The 22,268-nt window shown below is 40.0% G+C and overlaps 1 protein-coding gene across 1 annotated transcript; it reads left to right on the plus strand.

Annotated features, from left to right (window-relative positions):
- The first annotated feature begins 1,172 nt into the window (after positions 1-1,172).
- LOC142084425 (pancreatic lipase-related protein 2-like) lies at positions 1,173-18,418 on the plus strand. Its single transcript, XM_075155138.1, has 13 exons — positions 1,173-1,230; positions 1,412-1,462; positions 2,899-3,053; positions 5,132-5,257; positions 6,215-6,349; positions 7,310-7,418; positions 8,571-8,690; positions 8,780-8,902; positions 11,196-11,311; positions 12,856-12,985; positions 14,377-14,488; positions 16,843-17,005; positions 17,906-18,418. Exons 1-13 carry the CDS (start codon positions 1,173-1,175, stop codon positions 18,041-18,043), a joined length of 1,536 nt encoding a protein of 511 aa, XP_075011239.1. The 3' UTR covers positions 18,044-18,418.
- Positions 18,419-22,268: the final 3,850 nt, after the last annotated feature.

Consider the following 22,268-nt stretch of genomic DNA (forward strand, 5'->3'; position numbering starts at 1 on the left):
CCAACTCAGCATCACACCGAGACGAGCAGCTCAGCCAGTGGCGAGAGCCTTGTTCCTGATCCTGAAAGGCTGTGTGTTTGTTCAGTGTTTACATCACACTTCCCAGTACTTTTTAGCTTTAAAAATAATTACCGATGAGTGACAATAACACCCTATTTGAAACTTTGCATTAAACAGGTGGAGTCACACAGCAACTGGTCTGACCTGGTTCGCATTATCTCAGATGAAGAATGCCTGAACAAGGAGATCTCTTTTGGCACAACCCAACAAAGTCACAGATGCAGCTGGGAACCCAAGCCTTGTGCAGCAGCAGGGTGAGCGTCCCTCCGCCGCCTGCCCTCATTGGGCAGGCACGGTGCTGTCCTGCTTCGTCCCAGGCTCCTCAAAGGGCTTCTGCAAGGCTTGCCACAATCAACTGAGAGGTGGACCAGAGAACTTGCTCTGAGCCTTGCCAAGGTAAAATGGGATACATTGGAGACCAGAGCATCTAAGGAACTTAAACTAGGTGCATCGTGTTAAGGTATGGGGTATTTGGTGAGTGGCTGGAGGAGAGGAGATGGAAGAAGGACATGCTTGAACCTGCAGTGGGTTTCACAGGGATGGACTTTTTGCTCCTAACAGCGTATTACTGACTTCAGGGGACTGGGGAGATTAGGGGTGGGGAGGGAGGAAGGGGATGCAGGACTCTGCCTGTGCAGGACTCGTTGGAGGATCAGGGCCTGATATTAGAGTTTTCTAAGAATGATCTTTCCTTTGAAGATAGGTTACTAGTAGTAGTAAGACTACACTTAAAAGGCTTTCCCTACTTCACCTTGAAGTAAATGACTGGTTCCATTTACTCCGATGCTTACCTATCAGCTGGTGATTAAGTGAGCAAGCAGATCAGGGCTGATAAGTGTACATGGATGATAGCAATGATCAAAATGAGTTTTCAAGACCATCCATATGATTTAGAAACACAAATTAAGTTTGTTCCTGGGTTCTTTTAAATACAATCACAGAATAGCAGTTCTATGAGCAGCTTTTCTACTAAATGCTAGAAGAAACTTCACTCTGTAAAAAAATGTTGTTGCAAATCCTTTAAGAATTTCATTTGCTTGCCCATAAATTGCAGATCTAGAGAAAAAAAAAAAGCTTCTGTTTGTCAAGGTCAGGTAGACAATCTTTAAGAGATGCTTAGAGAATGTCCTGCGTATGCAAAATTTCCACAGCAAACTGAAAGAATCCCAAAGATATTTTCCTGAAACCTTGCTATCTTTAAGGAAGTGTTGATTCTTTTGGATCCAACTCATTAAATGCATGAAGTACTCCTATGGTCAGCTATGACTTTTTTTTAATGGGTCAAGGAACCCCTTAGGTGAATTCCAGGTTCTATTTTTAATTAGGTTTGAACTGTGTTCTTATTTGCTTTAGATGTTTGCGGCATGGATCACTACTCTTTTTCTTCTTGATGTAGCCAGAGGTAAGACACATAGTTGATAAAATCTACAAACAGTAAAAATTGTTGTGTATAACTTACACCAGAATAACTATATTTTAGAAAAAGGATGTGTTTTGGAATAGATTTAACAGACTTCTTCATCAGGAGCATTGAGTTACATCATGTCTTTCCCACATTTAACCTGTTACTTTTTAATCCTGTAAAGGTTTTTGCAGCTAGCAAAGACAATGAGAATTAGAAAGGTATTTTTATATGAGAATTGATACTAAAATTCTTCCAGAACAGTTTCGCCTACCCACCCTCAACCCACACCAGCATTTATGGTAGCTACAACACTTGTAATGCCAGCCTAGGCACTTACTCTTCACAGCGCTATGCAGAGAACAAGAAAACAGTCCCACTCCAAAACTCCTCTTTACCGAGAGGAAAGAATAGTTCAACAGGGACAGACAGAAACAGAAAGAAACAGTCCAAAAGTTCACTGGCATGAGAGGAAAGATCCCTATGAAAATGACTGGATCACTTGTGAAGTCTCTAGCTGCAGCTTCACAATTAAATCTTCTCTTTCTCTAGATGTATTTCCAATATATATCCCTCCACCCCTGTGTTTCTACAGAGTAACGAATAGAGTAAGTTACGGCCTGATATAGTATGAATCTGTCACCTATCCTAGAGAACAATAGTTTCTCATTGTTTTCAGTATCTTTTTAATAGCAATTAAAATTATTCTGATTTCACAGCTGTTGTGCTATAATAGTGGGTAAGGATGACATTTAATGGCAACACCTGTATGTTATATTTGCATCATTACTGTATTAAAGCCACAATAGAAATTGGGAAACCCTAGTCCTTCAGGCACAGGCCACACTTCCCAAGGCTGTCCTTTGTTCTCGACTTCCACTCAAATTCCACTTCATTGCTTCCACTAAAATCTTTTGGTGATAAAAAAATAAGGGAGGTGTTTAATGTACATTATGGAGCAACCAGAGGTATCTATTTTAATGTTTTGGTTTCGTTTTACTCCATGAATTGTTGCACAAGAAATAACAATTTAGATAATCCCTGGAGCATTAGCACTAAATTTGAAGGACTGCTCTATGCTGACAGCAAAAGCTGGTTTGTTCGCTGGATCCATAAAGGATCAAGATTTTATCGTCCTTTTCCGATGGCTGTGTTAACAATATGTCTGACAAAATAAGTCATGACTTCACCAAACTGAGCTCTACGCTATATTTGCAACAGGAATCAGCCTTGAAGTTCAAGTCCTGCTACATGCACAAGGCACGGGAGCACAGTCGAGCCCCTTAATGAAAAATGATCACAGGCGCCATCCTCATCTGAATCAGCCATTTTCTGCTTCCCTGGTATAAACACTATCCTGCCAGCTTCTTGTAAAGTGGTGGCAGCCTAACCTGCTACGTTCCCAGAACACTAACATTTTTCTTTGCGTACCCCAGGAAGGGAAGTTTGCTACAAAAGGCTTGGATGCTTCACAGATAGCCCCCCTTGGTCTGGGATCCCAGGGAGACAACTGGCAGGCTTGCCCAGCGCTCCAGAAGCAGTGAACACCAATTTCCTCCTTTACACTAGAGACAACATCATGAAATATCAAGTAAGAAACTGCTTTGTTTTAATAACTGATAGTATACTACACGTTCAACAAATTCTACAGACAGTTTCTTTTCTCCCATATTTTTGCTCAAATGTCTCCCAGGAGAAGGCCCAATTCTACATTACACACTCTGTGAATGGTCCATCCCAATTTTCTTTCATTTCATTTCTTTTTTCTCATTTCAGCTGACAGGCCAGGTGTATTTACAACATATTAATTGCAGCCTTCTAACACAAGTCATCTGAAATATTTTGGATACTTCTGTACAGTAAGCTAATGGCCCAAATCCAGTTTCAGGTTTAGCATTATAAAGCCAGAGGTAGGGAAGGCAGTACAAAAGCAAAGCTCAATTTTGGCTGCTGTGTGTCTCCAGCTTAAAACCATATTTCAGGCCCATACACACGGCTCAGGTATGTGGTTCATACACATGATTACTAGGTCCTCTGAACTACATACGATTGGTCTCAGCGGCTCTGCTTATGTGGTGGCCAACATTGAGCCCTAAGAGCAGGTAAAGAGTTAAGAGTTAAGATCAGAAGAGAAAGCATCCGTATTCACCAGAGAGGAGAAGGAAATTAGGACGAAAAATTAAAGGAAAGCTTAGAAAGGAAAACAGGAGGCTAAAGAAAAAAATGAAGGAGAAAATGAAATCGTATGTGGAAAAAGAAGGAAACAACCAAAAAGAGAATGAAATGGCAATGGATAAAGAAAATAAACAAATATTAAACATTTTTTGGAAGAATGGGACTGAGGGAAAATGAAGACTAAAGATCTAAAGAAAAAGACTTGGCAAGATGTACCTTAGAGAGAGCTTGGAGGTTTCTCTTACAGAGAGTCAAACCCCTCATGAAAACACATCAGGTAGAGAAGCACAGAGACAGCAGACTGGAGCTGTATGGAAGGGAAAAAAGTAAAAAGGTGAGCTTATCTACAACATCTGCAAACTAGCGGCAGCGAGAGGAAGCTCTGGACTGTGACAGAGTGACAAATGGAAGTAGCTAAAAGGAGCCTGCAGGACTGTTTAGGATGGATCAAATGGGAAGGTACTGAAAGACGCCAGCAGTGCGTCAGCCCTTTTCTCTGAAGATCAGCAGTACTGGGAAAAGCTCACAGCAGGATGCTTGAGGCGTCGGAGGTGTCTGGGCTGGGCTTGTCCATAGCATGAAGCAGTTTTGTGGAGCTACACTCTAATCTGGTGAAAAAAGAGATATGACCGTCAGAGAGTGTGAATATTACTTGCTCAAAGAGCAAGAAAAATGAAGTAAATTAACATGAAAGGGGGGGCAATTTGTTGCTGCTGTTGGCTTCCATTACATGAAAAAGGCTTCATAATTGTTTTCTTTTTTTTTTATAAATGGCAGTCACAAACAGTGGAGGTGTTTAATGATTTCTCCTGTTTGAGTCACCTCAGAACAAGTCCAACATCTCCAGCTGAGAGGGCCTATGAGGTTTTAACCTTAATCAGTCTTTCACTGAAGGTGAGATGTGTGCTAATTAGAGCATGACATCCCCTTTTAAGCTTACAAAACCATAACAAAAAATAAGTAAGAGCCAAGTTTTAAAACAACCCAGTATTCAGAATTTCTTTAAAAGAAAATAATGCCTTTCTTCTCAATAAACACCAAAATACCTATTCACTTCTGATGTTGTAAGCCTGGTGGGCTTAAAAACTTAAGTGATGAAGCTCTTATCTTCAAAGAAAAAAGAAAGAAAAATAGGTAGAGATTCAAAGTCAACCGCATAATACCTTGCAGAAGATGCTATCGTTGTATTTCTATGTCCAAGTTTGATAAAATCTTGTATTTACAGGGCATGTTGTACCAGTAAATCTCAAAACATTGTGCAAAGGATGCCAGTATCATTAGTTCAATTAACTAGAGAAAGTGAATCATTTGTTGAAATGATTAATGGATGTCCCCCAGCAAGGCAGTTTACGAGTGAGGAACAAAACCCATCTCTTCAGAGTCCAGAACTATGCCTTAACCATTGGGGTACTCTGCCCTGTATCAAAATGTACGCTGGGATGGAGCCATCACATCCTTGTTGTGTTGTTTGTTGGTTGGTTTTTCTTGACACAGAAAATTTCTGCTACAAATCCTTCAACTATCAAAGCTTCAAATTTCCGAACACACAGGAAAACTCGCTTCATTATACATGGCCATCTTGCTGGAGCGGACCTCCCCTGGATAACAAATATCTGCAGGGTATGGTATGACTATTGTCCGACAGTCGTTTTACTTGTATTTGAAAGTGCAAATATACACATCACCCCATTAACTGGCTTAAAATTCCCACATAAAATTTACACCTCTGTTCTCCTGTTAATTCAGGGAATATATGAGGGGGAAAAAATTCAGAATGAAGCTCAGTTCCACATGAGTGCCCTCTTGTTCCTAGCTATGAGTATAGTGCACTTCAGCCTTCTGCTAAATGCCCTTTTGTTGCACTCACCTCCACAGGGAAAGCTATAATTAATTGATTTTTCAATTCCTTGCCAATAATAAAGGGGGAAAAAAAGTCACATTTCTCACCTCAGCAAAAGGTCAAAATAAACATTTCAATTTGAGTGAGGCATTTGATCTAATAAAAACAAAATGCTTTGTTCAGCAGCTTGGTTTCATTTTATTTAGGCACATTTCAAAAATGAAATTGCTTCAGAATGAAAAATTAGAATGTTCCATTGCCAGAAGGTATAAATACAATATTTTGGTTAAAATATATGAATTTTGGGGCTGAACAATTCAAGCACATGAACACAAATTTGTGAATCCTTTTACATGATCCAAGCATATGAATTTTGAAGAGTAAAGCTTGGACAATAAAAAAAGAAGTCATACTCTCCTCTTTTTCTAACTGGGGTACTGTCATTAAGAGAAGTTGATACCCTAAAGCCAACCAAAGCATCTGGAATGGAAAACAGAACTGAAGCAAGCTTCTGCGTGTCTTTATACAGTCTTCAAATCACTGCCTCCACTCTGCCTCCTTGTGTTGACTCTTCAGTATTAGTAGGAATTAACATACTGAAGATGTGTCTTTACTAGTCACATAAACAAAGCGAGTCCCTGGCTATAGCAAAACAAAATATTGTTTACAGATACCGTGCTACAATTGTAATTCATGCCCGTTTGCTTCTGTTCTCCTGTTTTCATGTTTTCCACCAGTTCATGTTTCACACTGAAGACGTGAACTGCATTTTGACCGACTGGCGAGGTGGCTCTAGCGGTCTGTACACCGAAGCAGTTAACAACGTCCGCATTGTGGGGGCTGAGCTGGTATATCTGGTGAACCTTCTTGAGGTAAAAGTATCCGTGGAACATGAAAGCTGGTGTGTAGTCTGTATGGTAAAGGCTGTGTTCAGGGTGGCACCTTTACGTTTGATGCAATAGTCAGGAAGTACAGAGGTACTCAGTAACACAGCTGAAAATGGCATTAAAAGTCTCTAATCCTGCACAAATGGAAATACCTACTTCAGTGTCAGACCACAGATAAGCACGTCCCTAAAGACTTACAGGCCATAGTTTCTGAAAGTTTTGCTCATGATGACATAAGACATCAGATTGGAGACTGTCTAGCAAAACTGGCAGGGTGAGGAGTGGTACTAGAGGACCAATATTTTTAAAACATCCCTCTGTGGGTCACACACGCTGCCTCCTGCAAGAACGGAATTGCAGCGCAGAGAAGCGACTCTCCTGCAACCACCAATGCCAGGCTTCCCGTGCAGCAGCTCAGCTGAGCCTGGCACACCAGCAGCACTCCTAGCATGGTCCTCCCCATCCCGCAGGACCTGTGAGGTGGAGCATCTCCATAGCAGGACAGCCGCTTGATTCACACAGAGGGTAGGCCACAGACAAAGGCACCGAAATCTCCTCCGCCACAGACCACTATCCTGGCTGGACAGACAGGTTCAGGGGTGAGGCAGTGGAATCATTCACCTTTTGGATAAGCAATCAGGGCAAATGTAGGGGACTTATGTGCAAAAATTCCCTTTTCCTTCTTTTCTGTCATAAGGGCCAATTCCTGACAGAGATTACTCCCTTCCAGAAGCGTGATATAAAAGGGGATGGGATGAGTTGGGAACAGCTGCTCTTTAGGTACAGACCCCACCACCGCAACAGTAACTTCCCACCCAAGACACTCCTCTCCATCGCCCGCTGGTCTGGCCATGTCCTGGCACAGCGTGGGGCCATGATGCAGTGCCACAGGCTTGTATCCCCTGCTTAACACGCTTGTTTTTTCCTTTCCATACATCTTCACAGAAAGACTATGGCTACTCTCCTGCCAACATTCATTTCATCGGCCACAGTCTTGGAGCACACGCCGCAGGGGAGGCAGGGAGAAGGAAACCTGGCATTGGAAGAATAACGGGTACTGAAGCTATTTCAGCTGATGAAGCTTTATATTTTCACGCGACTTAAGAGAACTGAAGAATCACTGCTGTGTTATAAACACACAATACAGACCGCAATGTGCTGGTTTCTCATAATTAGCAGTATACAGTTAGCATGACGGCACACAAACGAAGCCATGTCCCATCACATGCCATGCATTTCACATGTCAACGTTCACAACTCTGAGAAAGGCTCGACTGCAACAGATCGGAAAGGCTTAACTGTCCCGACCGTGGCTTAACTGTCCTGACTTTTCACAGGTCACAACAAGTCCCAGGAAACACTTGGTTTTGATTTTTAATGATATAAAAGAACAGGAACAAAATACTGTATTATACGTGGAATAACAGACTTGTAAAACACAGTGGCAACTCATCGTTATATTTGGTTTTAAAAGCCCACTCTAACATGACTGTTCAGCAGTTCAAAAGATTGAAAATCTGAAATGAAAAATTAAAAACCCTAGATCTAATATGTCAGGATGAGACAGCAAATAGCCATGGAAAGGCTAGAAAGCTGTTAGTCGCATAGCTCCACAGAGAGACACAGTGTCACGACAAACTCATACACCATTTTTTTTAACGGCTCACTATTTTCTGCTTTCCCTTGTGCTCCAGTCAGTTCTTTTCCCTGCATAGACAGCGCTTTGACTAAGGTGTGTACACAGTAAGCAGTCACATAAGCAATTCAGGGAAACTGGGATCAGAACTGTGTTGCTTTAGCCCCAAAGAGAGGTCACTGACACTGAAGTGAAGGGGTAACATTTTCAACCAAGCTTTCAGAAATAAAAATAGATTTTTGACCAAATAAAAATTCTCAAACAAATCTACATGCTCAGAGTAACACATCAAGATTTCATATTTTTCACTAATGTGCAAAAAAAACCCCAAACCTCTTCTTATAACATTGTTCCCCAAAAGCAAGCCAAGCACCCATCAGCATTTTACTGTGCTGAAATGCCTCCAGCCACCTTTCTATTAAAACCCTGCTTGTTTTGCTGTGGACCACAAAATGGATTTTTGCATGTGGGGTAAGGCAGAAATGTAATGACATACAGTATACACACACCGTATGTGATGACATACATATAGTATTATTTACTCAATCAGACATATCTCCGTTTATTTAGGTTTGGATCCAGCTGGGCCCCTTTTCCAGTATACTCCCACAACGGTTAGGCTGGATCCTTCAGACGCAAAATTTGTTGATATAATTCATACTCACGCTGGTCATCTTTTCTTTGACTTTGGTAAGTTTTCACGCAAAGGCTGACACCAACACAGAGGTTGGCCACAGCGTACCTGAGAGTGATCAGCCTCCATTCATTGTGCATTTCAGCTCCAGGGATTCTTCAGACTTGCGGTCACCTGGATTTTTACCCAAATGGTGGGAAGAAGATGCCAGGATGCAAGCAGCTTCGTGTACCTCCTGCAACTAGGAATATTAATGACCTTATGAGAGGTAAATATATTTTAAAGAAGTAATGCCTTATTATAAGCTACAGTTAGAAATAAAGGCTAGGGTAAGGTAAAGCCTTTTGAATGTATAGATTATTTATATAGCTCAGATTTGGAGTAGGGAGAGAATGCTCAAAAATGGAAGATTTACAGCTGCCTGTGAAATACTCTCCAATTTTCTTTTATACTAACCAAGGCAAATTCCAGATGGAAACTTCAGTTAAAGCATGCAGATTGGTTCATCACAACCTTTGTAAGAGCCTGCCACTGTGCTGACAGACTGACCTCAGTGGGAATTCCACACATGAAGGACCAGTAAAATTTCATTCAAGGATAATCCAAAAATGAGTATTTTAAAATCTGAGCTTCCCTTCTCCCTAGAAAGACATCAGTCCCAATATTACTGGGGTTAGACATACTCATCCATACCGTTAACAGCTTTAGTGTCTTCAAAGGGAACAGCACAAGGTTAAAAATATAGAAGATGATAAAATGACTGCTCCATTGATAGTTCATGTTCTTCAAAGAAAGCTGGGCAGTTAATCAAAATTACCCTGGGATTCAGTACAATAGATCCCCCAAATCCTGTCTTCTGATCCTAACCTACAGAAATGAGAACATTGTTATTCACAGCTAAACATTTTGAAATCCCTACCGCTAGTTCAGTAATTGCCTTTCAAAAATGCTCTGTCTTAGAACTGGTTGGAGAACTCAGTAACAAAGAGGGCTGAAAGCTGGCTGTGCACAAAGTCACTTGGAACCAAAACACTTTCCAATCGGACTGCATAAGAATGTCTGCATTTTCAGCAAAAAAATTAAATATTTCCCAGAAACATTTCACAAGGCTGTTTGCAATGTTTTGTGGTTAAGGAGAAGCTCAGCTCTACTGAACACGAGCAGATGGAGTTGGTTGTTCATGCAGCTCCTAAAAATAGAGACAGCCTTAACTCCTGCCTCTTGGTTAAACCTTACTTTGTGCATATTTCTTCTGTTTGATATTTAGATTTCTGTAGTGCTTTTATGTATGAAGTGCTTTAGAAATGCTATTTAGTAACTTCTTTCTACAGCTTTTGATGCAGTAGGGAGAGGAGTATTATGTTCCCATTGTATAGATGTTAAGTGAATTTGGCACTAGCACAAAGTAAGCCAACAGCAAGAGCTGAAGTTTTTAAAGTTAAAAGCACAGACCTTTCTGAATTAGATTTAAAGAAGGAACTATAAAGAAAATGTACTCAGGAAGCCTTGATGATGCAGATTATTTTCAAGAAAAACAGATAAAAATACTTTTTAGATGGGTTTTGGTGTGTTTTTTTTTTCCTTATGTAAAGAACAATGTGTGTCAACTGGTCCATACCAACTGGTCTGCCTTTAAGATGCATAAATATTGACAGTAGGTGAAATTCTGATTTCACTATAAACTGTGCCAGCTTGCAATTACTTCAGTGCCTCCAAGGCTTCACCCTGTGATTAGGTGAGCACACACATGCTGAAGCAGAGTAGAGCCTATTTTTATACAACCTAGCTTTAGTATATTGTGCTTTGATAAAGGAGAGACTTCAGAGCCAATGAAGACAATACTTGTTACAAGGGACCTGTAAATATAACCCAAATAGCACTTTCTTCTTTCCTGCACCGACTGCTTATGAATTTCACTCTGATGGGAAAATGTACTTGTTTCAAATAATTCTGACAAAATCAAGGACACGCTGCCAAACATCTTGCTTTTCAGAGCATTTCACAGAATCACCACTGAAGTTAAAATAATTACTACAATTACCTTTAATTCTAGAAATGAGTGGAAACTGTGGTTTTACAAAATACCATGTTGTAAATGGTAAACCAATGAACACTACGTCATAGTAACTGCTATATGCTTTACAAACTCTGTAGCTATGAATTATTCCAGTCTTTGAAATATCAAAAGGAAATTCTCCTAAATCCTCCTCAGTTCTCATGCTAAAGTAAAAGCAGTTAAGTACACATAGCAGGACGGGAGGCTGCACAAGGTCCGCCTTGGTGCATCTCCACCTCGGTTAACTTCAGCATGAGCACAGGGACACGCAAATTAGAACCTAGCTCTTCCCCATTGAAAAAATATGTGTAGCCATAAGTACACTTTGTACTATAAAACCAAATAATTCACACTTTAAACATCTTTTAATTATTACTTTTTTTTAATCTGAGACTTCACTCTATGTACAAATGCTTTTGAGGAAAAAAGACCCACAAGTGTTGTTTTGCCATGGACTTTATGTTAATGTATAGCTTTAATCTTTTTTACTTGGGCTTCTTCCCAGCGTATAGGTCTATTGGATGTGGACATAAAAGAAGTCTCCGGTATTATGCTGAGAGTATTATCACTCCCAAAGGATTTGTTGGGTATCAGTGTGAAACATACCGAGCTTTTGTATTGGTAAGTACCAGGTACATATTTATCTGAGGGGTTATAGCCCTGCCCTTCTTCCCTTAATAATTTCTGGGACAACTTCTACACTCTGGATCATGGGATACAGGGGGGTTATGCAGAGCCACTGACCACCCTCATCCAGACCATACGCAAAAACCAGGCAAAATGTAAACACAGCAAACTCCAAAAAAAAAAAAAGATCCAGAAGAAAACAAGGCAGTAAACATAAACACCAAAACCAGTTACAAAGGGAGATATGAAGAGCAGAGTAAGAGGGCAATGAGAGGCAGTGGCTGAGTTCACCTTTTGCATAGGTCAGCAGTAAGGGACACTCAGCCTGGTTGAAGGAAGTCCATCTAAACCTGGTGGAACCCATCATCAAGAGGACAGCCTCTGGATTTCCGAAATGTTTAAACATCTGTATAAACAATAAACATCCACAGTATATCGGGCAGGGGAGGTATTTACACAGCACAGCATTGCTCACACAACCCTCAGGTGGCACAAGAAAGAAGGCAGCATAATGTGCTGGTCTTTCATACCTGATATAACTGGGATTTTGGTGGACCAATTCTGGCAATGCGACTGAGGACTGGTCAAGAAGGAAGACAAGTCTGAATTTATTTCCATCTACTCCCAAAAGGAATGATTACAATACTGCAGAAAAGTTGTCAATATTTGTAGCAATGCTGCCATGTAACTTGAAAGTTTGATGTAATTCAGGACTTGAAAACCTGAACCCTGCAATTTAGTGATGTGAGGGAAACGTTTTTTTCAGAATAAACAAGTGACGATGATCATTTAGCCTTTTATTCATCTAATGCCCAACTAGCCAAAAAGCCACAAATACCAGTTCCTACAGAACCTCCCAAATATCAGAATTGAACTATCTAAATATAACAATGTTGTTTTTTCCAACTGCAATTAAATCACTATCATTGAAAATATACACGCTTATCTGTTTTTTTAATTTTAATGGACAGCAAGGTCTTGATCTGAATATTTGATCTATGTAGGTAGATTAATTTCATTAAGGCTGTGCATGGGAATAAAGACTGAAAAGCAGACAGAACACATTCCAAAGCAAGACTCCAAGCTTCAGTATTCCTAGACTTAAATACCTTTACCATACGAGTGATATATCCAGCCAGACCTGTTTGCAAATATAGTTAGCCACCCTACAATGATTAGCAGGCAACCTTTCAATGGACCCTATGAAAGATGAATATATTACCTACATTTTACAGACCAGATAGTAAGGCACAACATGCATTAAGGTATTTACTTATGGTCTCTGCAAGAGCATAAGGAATTAGGCCAGATTTTCAAACTGTTTCTCTCTGATTTTCAACCAGATGAAATAAGCTGACTGATCATCTCAGCTCCTTTTCTCACCACACCAATAAATACTGAAGATATGATCTGAACTCAGAAGCAAGTACCTTTTCAAAAAAGCTGGAAAAAATCTGAAATGCCCTAATTTCTTATACTTTAAGAAGTGGGATTAAAACAGACAGTGTCTTGTAACACACATTGTTATTTTCCCCCAGGGACACTGCTTCCCATGTCCGAAGGAAGGATGCCCACTGATGGGTCATTATGCTGATAAGTTTTCACATAAAACTGAAAAAGAACAGCAAAAGGTTTATTTAAACACAGGACCCTCCCCTCCATATGCTCGTAAGTGCTTCTTTTGGGTGGTGAATTCTAAAGTGGCAATGAATTATGTGTGAACAAATATCTTCTTCTACAGAGAGCTGCTGGAGTTAACGAGTTAACGAGTGGCACTTAGTACAAAATCTAGAGTTTCAGGTGTGTTAGGAACATGCAGTACCAGCACTATTTGGGAAAGGCTGAGATAATTATAGATACAGGTCAACTGATGCTGATCTCTGACCTAGAAACCCTGCTAAATTTTGTTAATTAGATGATGGCTTCAAAAGTTCTATAAAGCTGAAGGCAGAAGGAATGTTATGCTGAAAGTGCAAAATTTCAAATCAAAAAAAGTTACATTGTTTTTATTGACAAAGAATTATAAAACTGGATCATTTCAGGATATTTTTGCAAAGTTTGTCAAGTCAAAATGGCAGGGAATTATAAGAAGCATAGTTTTAATTTTGATTAATGTAGAAGCAGCCACAGAACTGGGAAACAAAAAAAATTGTAAATAAATAGTAATCCATCACAGGTGATTAATTGCAAGGGCAATAAATGAGAGAGGGTCTTTGAGGTCCTTATTCACTAGGCACTAAAATACGAAAGCAAAATTAAGAACAAAAAAAAATCTTATATCACATCTCCATAAGAGCAAAAAGTAAAAAAATTAATTTGAGTGTAGAGAAACTAGCCATTTCTCAAATCTGAATGAATACATTAACCTCAACATTTACAAACTGTTGAGTTTATAGAAATTATAACCTGAAACCAAATATAACCTTATGAAGTGGGTGAAGAGATTCTCCTTTTAATAGCCCAAGTTAAAACCAGTACAAAAACATCCCAAACCTGGTTGCTTGAAATCAATACGTGCTATCGCATCTGAGGCCCTGCTTCGGCTGTAGAAAGACATGTGAGATGACAGGATCTCCTGACAGCTCGTGGGCTGTGCACAGGCGTAAGAAAAACCCTAAACACTCTGTATATCAGGATCATCCTGGGAAAGCTGCCGGTTTTGTTTAATATATCTTTAACAACACAGCAGTCCAGCGGACCTCACTTCATAGTTGAGAGCTAACAGGCTACCCACGAGACCCCACAAATTGCTTGCAAGTGTAAGAAAGTACAAAATTAAAAGTGATGCCAAGTGGAAGAGCAAGTTACACTATTGGCCATGGCAGATCAAATACTCGGCGTGGCCAGTAGGCCAGCAAAGATTGCATCTGTGATTTAGACCATTGTCAAGGAAATTAATACTACCAGAATCATGCAGAACTAACATTTGCCTTAATAAAGGGTGACATTTCGTTTGCTTACAGGCACATTTGTGCAATCCTTTCCTCTCCCTGAAAGACATTGAAACATATGTAAAGTTTTACCTTACAACCATAATCTATTTCATTTTGCTTTCAAAGGCTGGCGAAGAGAGATACGTGTCAGAGTATCTGGAACAGAAAGCATGAAGGGAAATATAGATGTAGCCTTGACTGGAACTAATGGGATCAGGAAAAAATATACAATTGACAAGTAAGTTTAACATGACTTTTGAAAAAACGGCTCTATCATTGTTATCATATTGAATTTATACATAGCTATTTTTACATGTCTCATCTTGTTCTATGTGATCTGAGATTTACACTGGTAACAAAAGTAGCTGATAAGGGGTTGAAGTTCCCCCTGCTACAGATTGTAGTCCAAATCTGTTTGCTGGTCTCTCTTGCTCTTATTTTCTTTTCTTTTCTGAGGATGACAGTTAGCATAGCAAAGTGGGCAAGGGCAAAGAGCTCTGTGGCTACTGCTGGACTCAAATATCATTTGGTGATCTTCTCTGAGAAGACAAAGACCTGCATGATGCACAGTCATTTAATCATTCCCTCCTCTAGGGAATACATGAGTAAGAATGTTGCAGCTTGCTTATGAACTGTACTGGAGTCTGGGATTCCTGTCCACTCAGCCTGTTTTTTTCCAGTAAATGTGAATTTAAATCTCATAAACTGATCCTTGCCAAGTGCACAGTTTAAATATTGTAAAACCAGCCTCCTCTGTGTTTGAATGTAGCCCTGTTACTGGTCTGTACCAGGAGTAGCTTTGGTTGCAAATACACTACTGCAGCGATATACCTACAGGTAATTTCTACATTAATGTCACACTGTAACGTGCATTCCATTATAATGAACACTAATACCGTAGAAGGCATGAATGTAAACTATAATTTTCAGTTTTCTTCATGGTTGAGAGCAAGCAGAAACACTGAGAGAACTTTCTGACTTGGACTTATTTGAAGACAGATCTCATTTTCCAGAAATAACGTCTAGAATAAACCCCACGACAATACTGACAAAGGCTGGGCTAACTAATCTAGTGTTTTCACCCTGAAAGGCACAGGAATTTAAGCAACTAAGTCATTTGCATACTTCTGTAGATCCTTCTGAGTAGCCATCTCCTCCTTAGGTACCAACAAACCTCTACGTTAGGTTGATAGGCTGAAAGCCTGTAGTGGGATCCACAATAACCTCCCTATATAAGTGGGAATAGTGTTTTCTCTGCTTTGATAAAGCAAGGTTAATGCAGAGACTTTGTGGCCTTCACCAATTTGCCTAGCTGATATCTGCACTACAGACTCCAGCCAAAGTGGGAAAAAAGTGACATTTAGTCCTCAGAACTTCCTCCAGATATTCAGGATAAATCATGTTGGGAGAGATGAGGTAGCCTCAGCACCGCCACAATAGCTTCAGGGAAGGCAAAGAGTTGTAATACTAATTTGGAGGAAGAAATAACCAAAATGTCAACGAGACATTCCTTCCTAATCCTTACAAAAAAGGTTAAATGAAAAGTGCAATATATTTTTTTTTGTGGGTTTTTTTGATCTTCCCTTAAGTTTAGCTCTGTTACAATGTTTGTCCAAAAAAGTATTTGACATATTTTATGTACAAAAAATCTAAGGTCCAAGGACTTTATAAAAGACTTTGCTACGTGGCTTGAATGACTAGTCAGCAGAGAAGACAGACCTTGGTGTTTCTGGACCTGAGACATGATCCCCTACTGCCTGAGCTGAAAGCCTCGGATCTGGGTGAGGCTCTGCATCAAGAGCCCTGCACGTTCCCCAAGGAACATATTCTCTAAGAACATGTTCTAAGCTAAAATTTTGCCTAACATCCCTGTTTGGTAATTCTTGAAAAAAAAAATTAATAAAATTATAACGATAGTATTCAAAGCTTCAACTCTCATAGCATCCCACAACTCATCTCCCTTTCTGCCTAAACAATAGCATTTTTTTTTCCCTCGTTTGTAAAGAACACAGAGTATCACTTCTGTGCTTGTTGTGGTTTAACCCAGAAGGCAGCCAAACACCTCACAGCCGCTCGTTCACTCCCCGCCCCCCGCAGTGGGATGGGGGAGAGAATCGACCAAAAAAGTAAAATTTGTGGATTGAGATAAAGACAGTTTAATAGAAAAGGAAGGGAAAATAATAATAATAATAATAACAATAATAACAACAACAACAACAACAACAACAGTAGAATATACAAAATGAATGATGGACAATGCAATTGCTCACCACGCACTGACCAATATCCAATCAGCGATTGCTACTTCCTGGACCACGCCCCCTATTTATATTCTGAGCATGACATCATATGGTATGGAATACCCCATTGGCCAGCTGGGTCAGTATTCTGGCTGTGCTCCCTACCAGCTTCTTGTGCACCTGGCAGAGCATGGGAAGCTGAAAAGTCCTTGACTATGTAAGCACTACTTAGCAACAACTAAAACGTCAGTGTGTTACCAACATTCTTCTCATACTAAATCCAAAACACAGCACTAGGAAGAAATTTAACTGTATCCCAGCCGAAACCAGGACAGTCCTTTTCTTTTGGCAGGGGAACTTTCAAACCAGGCAACACATACTTGAACTATATTGATACAGAAATTTCTGGGAACATTTCAAAAGTTGAGTTTCTTTGGAAAAAGCATCTAGATCATGTACACAGAGGCTGCATGGGAGCTGGAGAAGTCACAATAATATCCGGGGAAAACGGAAACGTGTGAGTACACAGTCTAACGCTGTTCCATTCTGTGGGTCTGGGGAGGGGGGCGAAACAACAAACAAAACAAACAAAAGAAAAAAAAATAACAGAAAAAGGGAAAAAATACCCAAAACACCTTTGCATGGTATCATGCCCCTTAAAGCAAGTGGGTTTAAATACTGAAAGTAAGAACCTAATCCAAATTCCATGGCAACACTGGGTGTTTGGCTGACTACAGCTACTCCCACCAGCTCAGCACTGCAGCCAGACTTCACCAAAGAACAGAGGTATCAAATCTGAAATTCTGGGGGGGTGTAGCCCTGCACTTGTAAGACAGGTACAAGTTTTTCTCCTAAATTGCAGTTTCGTGTGCTTCCATCTCCATTAGCACGTAGGACAGCACATCAGAAACAGCTCTGCAGAGTGCAACACTACACTTGCCTTGGCGGGGTACTTTAGGCTAATCCCAGGGACCGGGCACCCACTGGCACCTGCAGTACGTTAGGTACACTTCTGGAGCACACCTCTCGGTTTAGTTTTAACCAAAATTAATCCAGCTGATGTGTCCCGACACCATTCTGTCATGTAAACCGAAGCGTGGTAAGTGGGGAAAATGGAGTGAGAGATTCCCTTCAAAAGCGCACTCCTGGTCCAAATTAAAATATTAATGGAATCTGAGCATAAAGGCAAACACGTCTTAAAATTTAATAACCAGTCACTAACTAGTAATTCTTTAAAAAAATCATTTGATAACACTTTATGTTCTCAGTCTACTAGAATTCATGCTTTGACCTAACATGAAATAAAAATAAACACGAAATAAAAATAGGATTTATATTGATTATTTTGGGCTGCTGCTCAGAAAATGTCCTATTGTGCTGAAAAATATTTCCTTAGACTCTTCCTCCCTCACCAGGTCTGTGTTCTGCGGCTGTGGAACCGTGCGGCCGAGCACGTGGCAAGCCCTGTCGCTTTGCTGAGGTTCGGCAAGGAATGCTGTGGTTGTCCACCATGGCAATCCTCACCATCTGGAAGAGCACACTTCTTCAGTTAGCGGCAAACTATTAACAAGGCTCCTTCAATAGATTATGAAAAATTTGCCCAGCCCACTACAAAAGCTCTATTTCCAAATTAGTGTTGTCAATTTTTATCCATACAGGGGAGTGACACTTCCGTGAACTCCAGTTACAACGACAGCTAACAGGTATTTTACTAGTAACACACACATGCAGTGTGATTATATTTCAGAGTCAAGGAGGAAAACAATAAAATAGGAAAAAAAAGTCCTAGCCAATTCCCCTTTGAAGTACACTTAATTATCTTAGGAGAAGAATCCAAAAAGAAGCAACAAATTTAAAAAAAAAAGAAGGGGAAAAAAAAAGAAAAAAAGAAAGATATGAGGAAGATAAAAAAAAAAAGAAAAAAGAAAGAAGAAAGAAAAAAAAGATGAAAAAAAGAGAAAATAAAAAAAGGGGCGGGGGGGAGAGAAGAAAAGAAAAAAGGAGCATAGACAGTCAAATTCTCTAATAGTGCCTACTTACTTGTTCAGGAGAAGGACACTTGCATGCTTTCAGAAGCATCTGATTGCTTCTGTCGGGAGTCTGAGGAATAATTTTAAATATAAAAATAATCAGAGTTTGAATGGCATTGCCTGAATGGCTCATGTCTTTCCTTCCTGAAGAACACAGTTAAACAACATTTTAGCAGCTTATCCAAAAGACTGCTTAGGAGCTGGGACTGCATACCAAGTTGTACAGTAGACTTTAAGAAACTCTACCATCAAAGTTCACCATGTGTCAAGCAGGATAGCTCAACATACAGCAAAATATTTGATTGTTGTCTTTTTTCTGGGGAAGACGTCATTGATGTGCTCTATTCAGCTCTTCTGAGCAGTGGGTGAGCTGGGACTCTTTCTCTATACCTGAAACAGGCATCTTGTTTATCAAAACTATGTTGTACTATTGAGGATCTTCGATTTTCTGGCAGCCTGCAAAGTAACTATTTTCTCTTTAGCAGTGAAGCTGAATTTTCCACCTCTACCTTCCCTTTCTGAAGCCGTTGAAGTCGGGCCTGCTCTGCATTATTTGCATTACTATATAGCATTGCCCCCCCAAATTTGGCAGCATTTTAATTATACTTGTTAACAAAAACAGCCGGCTGAACATGAGCCAGGAGTGTGCCCAGGTGGCCAAGAAGGCCAACGGCATCCTGGCCTGTATCAGGAATAGTGTGGCAAGCAGGAGAAGGGAGGTGATCGTGCCCCTGTACTCGGCACTGGTGAGGCCGCACCTCGACTACTGTGTTCAGTTTTGGGCCCCTCACAACAAGAAGGACATGGAGGTGCTGGAGCGTGTCCAGAGGAGGGCAACGAAGCTGGTGAAGGGCCTGGAGCACAAGTCTGATGGGGAGCGGCTGAGGGAACTGGAGTTGTTTAGTCTGGAGAAGAGGAGGTTGAGGGGAGACCTTATCATGCTCTACAACTACCTGAAAGGAGGTTGTAGCGAGGTGGGGGTTGGTCTCTTCTCCCAAGTAACAAGCGATAGGACAAGAGGAAATGGCCTCAAGTTGCGCCAAGGGAGGTTTAGATTGGATATTAGGAGAAATTTCTTCACTGAAAGAGTGGTCAAGCATTGGAACAGGCTGCCCAGGGAAGCAGTGGAGTGACCATCCCTGGAGGTATTTAAAAGACGTGTAGATGAGGCGCTTAGGGACATGGGTTAGTGGGCACGGTGGTGTTGGGTTGACGGTTGGACTCGATGATCTTAGAGGTCTTTTCCAACCTTAATGATTCTATGATTCTATAAAAACAGACTACTAAGAGTTATCAGCATCAGCCAAAATAAGCTAGGAATGTTTCTGTTTCAATACAAGCTACCCACAAAAATCCTTTCGGTTTTTAATTGCCTACTGTGGTCTAAGACATACAGCTAATTTTTAAATCTAATGTGAGTTTATCATTTGGGTGCAGAAATCCTGTGTGTGAATCACGTTGGGCTATTTTGTTCTGTCCCATCCTAACAACTAGCTATTCCAGAATACTTCCAGTGAGGTTTACCAGAGATGCGTTACACAAGGCTAACAGTGAGTGATGAACAGGTGTGTTTCAAATCATACAGCAATAATTTTGAGATGTCAGAATCCAGTCACGTCCTATGAAGTTTCCCAAATGAGTTTGCTTAAGAGGTTTGCAGCAAAGTTCACAAATCAGCTGTCTACCTTCTCAGACTCACTGCTTCAGTACCATCTCCACCCTTGCAGAGCAGGATCCAGAAACCATCCGGAGCATCTTCCTCTTCCCCTTAGGGAAACTCCTTTGGCAAGACCCCCTTCTTGCGCAAGTAGGGACTCCCCTCTTCTGCGCTCCCCTGAGAAGTACAAAACAACCCCCCAGGTACTTCTACGCAGTTGGGAAATATCTGTAGCTAGTAATTACACCATCTTTAACATCTTTCATAAATCAGGCATGGCTGTCTGCCCTAGAGTTGCACAAATAGAGACTCAGGGAGGGAAAAAGGAAGACTTATGTTCTCTTTCTTACAGTCAGGAACTGAAGCAAAAGAAATGTAAATATTTCCCTGGGGATCACGAAAAAGTGTGCAGCAGGTCCAGGGACTGGATTGGGTCATCAGATTTAATGACACGAGACAGCAGTGTGAGCAGTGCATTATAGGCCACTGCTTCTCACAAGAAGGAAGCAGTGTCCAGTTGAACTCAAGATTTCTATAAAGCCCATCCCCTCTTGCCTTCATACTTGGCTGTGCCACTTCTGCAATTCTAAAAATTAATTTGATGTTTTTATGAATAATAAATCATATTCTTACTTTCAAAAATACAAGTTTTTGTTTTAATTTTAAGCTATTATTTTCAACAGTGTTCTGACAAAACATAACAGCTCATATGGGCTGATGACTTCTGCTACAAATGTGGTCCAGCTGATTAGACCACTTAAAAATATGCATTTTCTCACCCCATCTGTTCAGCTAAAAATAAAATATTGCATTAATTTCTTCCCCTTGTGTTGTTTTGCATTTTTGTCATATATTGTTTCTTGAGTTAATTTTCATTCTTTTGTATAGTAAACATCAACACTGCACTTCTTTGCTAATACATCTATAGACAGAGCAAGAGAGATTTATTTTTATGAGGTAAAGATGAAAAAAACCATTGACAGCAGCTCTGTGTTGCTGGTAGCAAATAGTCTTCCTCCTGTTTCCTTCTGTATTTAAAAGTGAAAATTGTTACTTGTATGAAACCTTTGGATACTATCACTTATATTAATGGAGCCCGTCCAAAAAATGCAAGGGTTTGGTATTTCACAAGACAATCTGCCTTTGACAAAGACTGGAACAGGTAATTCTTTCATATTTTCATAGCAAGGTAATTTTAGAACAATTTAAATTGCATCTTTAAAATGTCAAGTGAGATACACCATTTGATACGTTTGGCTGCCATGTTGAAAGGTAGCTTTTTTTTTCTAATCAAATGTACTTCATTTGTCTAGAGTTTTTAAGGACATATTATGATTTGCATTCAGTCTTTTATGTCATTTAAATATTCCACAAGACTGAGTGCTTCAGAATTACAATACAAATTTCATTTAATACTCCTTAAGCATTTGTTCACTACAAAAATTATGCTAAAGGTAAATTACTAACAAAGCCATTATAAAGCATTCAACCTCAGTCCCTTTTCTCTCTCATGACACTCTTTTGGCAATGGGGTAAGGTAAAACAAACACACATACAAACAAACCTCTTAAATCTTTGATAGAAGAAGGAACAGCAATAATAAGTAATTCAAAACACTAACTTTCTGCTCCACTTACATCATTATATGTAATATCAGAAAAATAATTTTAGGAGAAACAGTATGCTTGTCATAAAGTGATATATGCAGGTATGCTAATGAGAAAACAAGGACCATTTTTGTCAGAGTTCTCCATTAACATGAATAAAACACTCTATTGCAGAGCACAGCAGACTCTTCTTTCCAAAAAGCACAGCCTATCAAAATGTCCCTCATAAATATTTGTGAGCCCAGAACCAAAAGCATAAGAATAATTAAAATTAATTAAATAGAACTAATAGGCAGAGACCTCAACGTTCAAGTTTATGCAGTCATCTCTCTTCCCACTGTTGATCCTATGTATTTTATTTCAGATTTTTCCATGCTACTTAATAGCCTAGAATATATTGATAAAATCATTGTAAATGAACCACAAATTTGCAGGAATAAGCCTACCAAGTCATTTTGGTCTTTCATCTTTGTCAGAGATGAAG

Source organism: Calonectris borealis, chromosome 7, assembly GCF_964195595.1.
Source record: "Calonectris borealis chromosome 7, bCalBor7.hap1.2, whole genome shotgun sequence".
In the NCBI taxonomy this organism is placed as follows: Eukaryota; Metazoa; Chordata; class Aves; order Procellariiformes; family Procellariidae; genus Calonectris; species Calonectris borealis.

Excerpts from the sequence above, each read along its gene's own strand:
- LOC142084425 (XM_075155138.1), top strand. The coding sequence starts at position 1,173 with ATGCTTAGAGAATGTCCTGCGTATGCAAAATTTCCACAGCAAACTGAA. Across the intron at positions 1,231-1,411 it reads GCAAACTGAAAGAATCCCAA|AGATGTTTGCGGCATGGATC; the intron begins AGATATTTTCCT and ends CTTATTTGCTTT. Across the intron at positions 3,054-5,131 it reads ACAACATCATGAAATATCAA|AAAATTTCTGCTACAAATCC; the intron begins GTAAGAAACTGC and ends TTCTTGACACAG.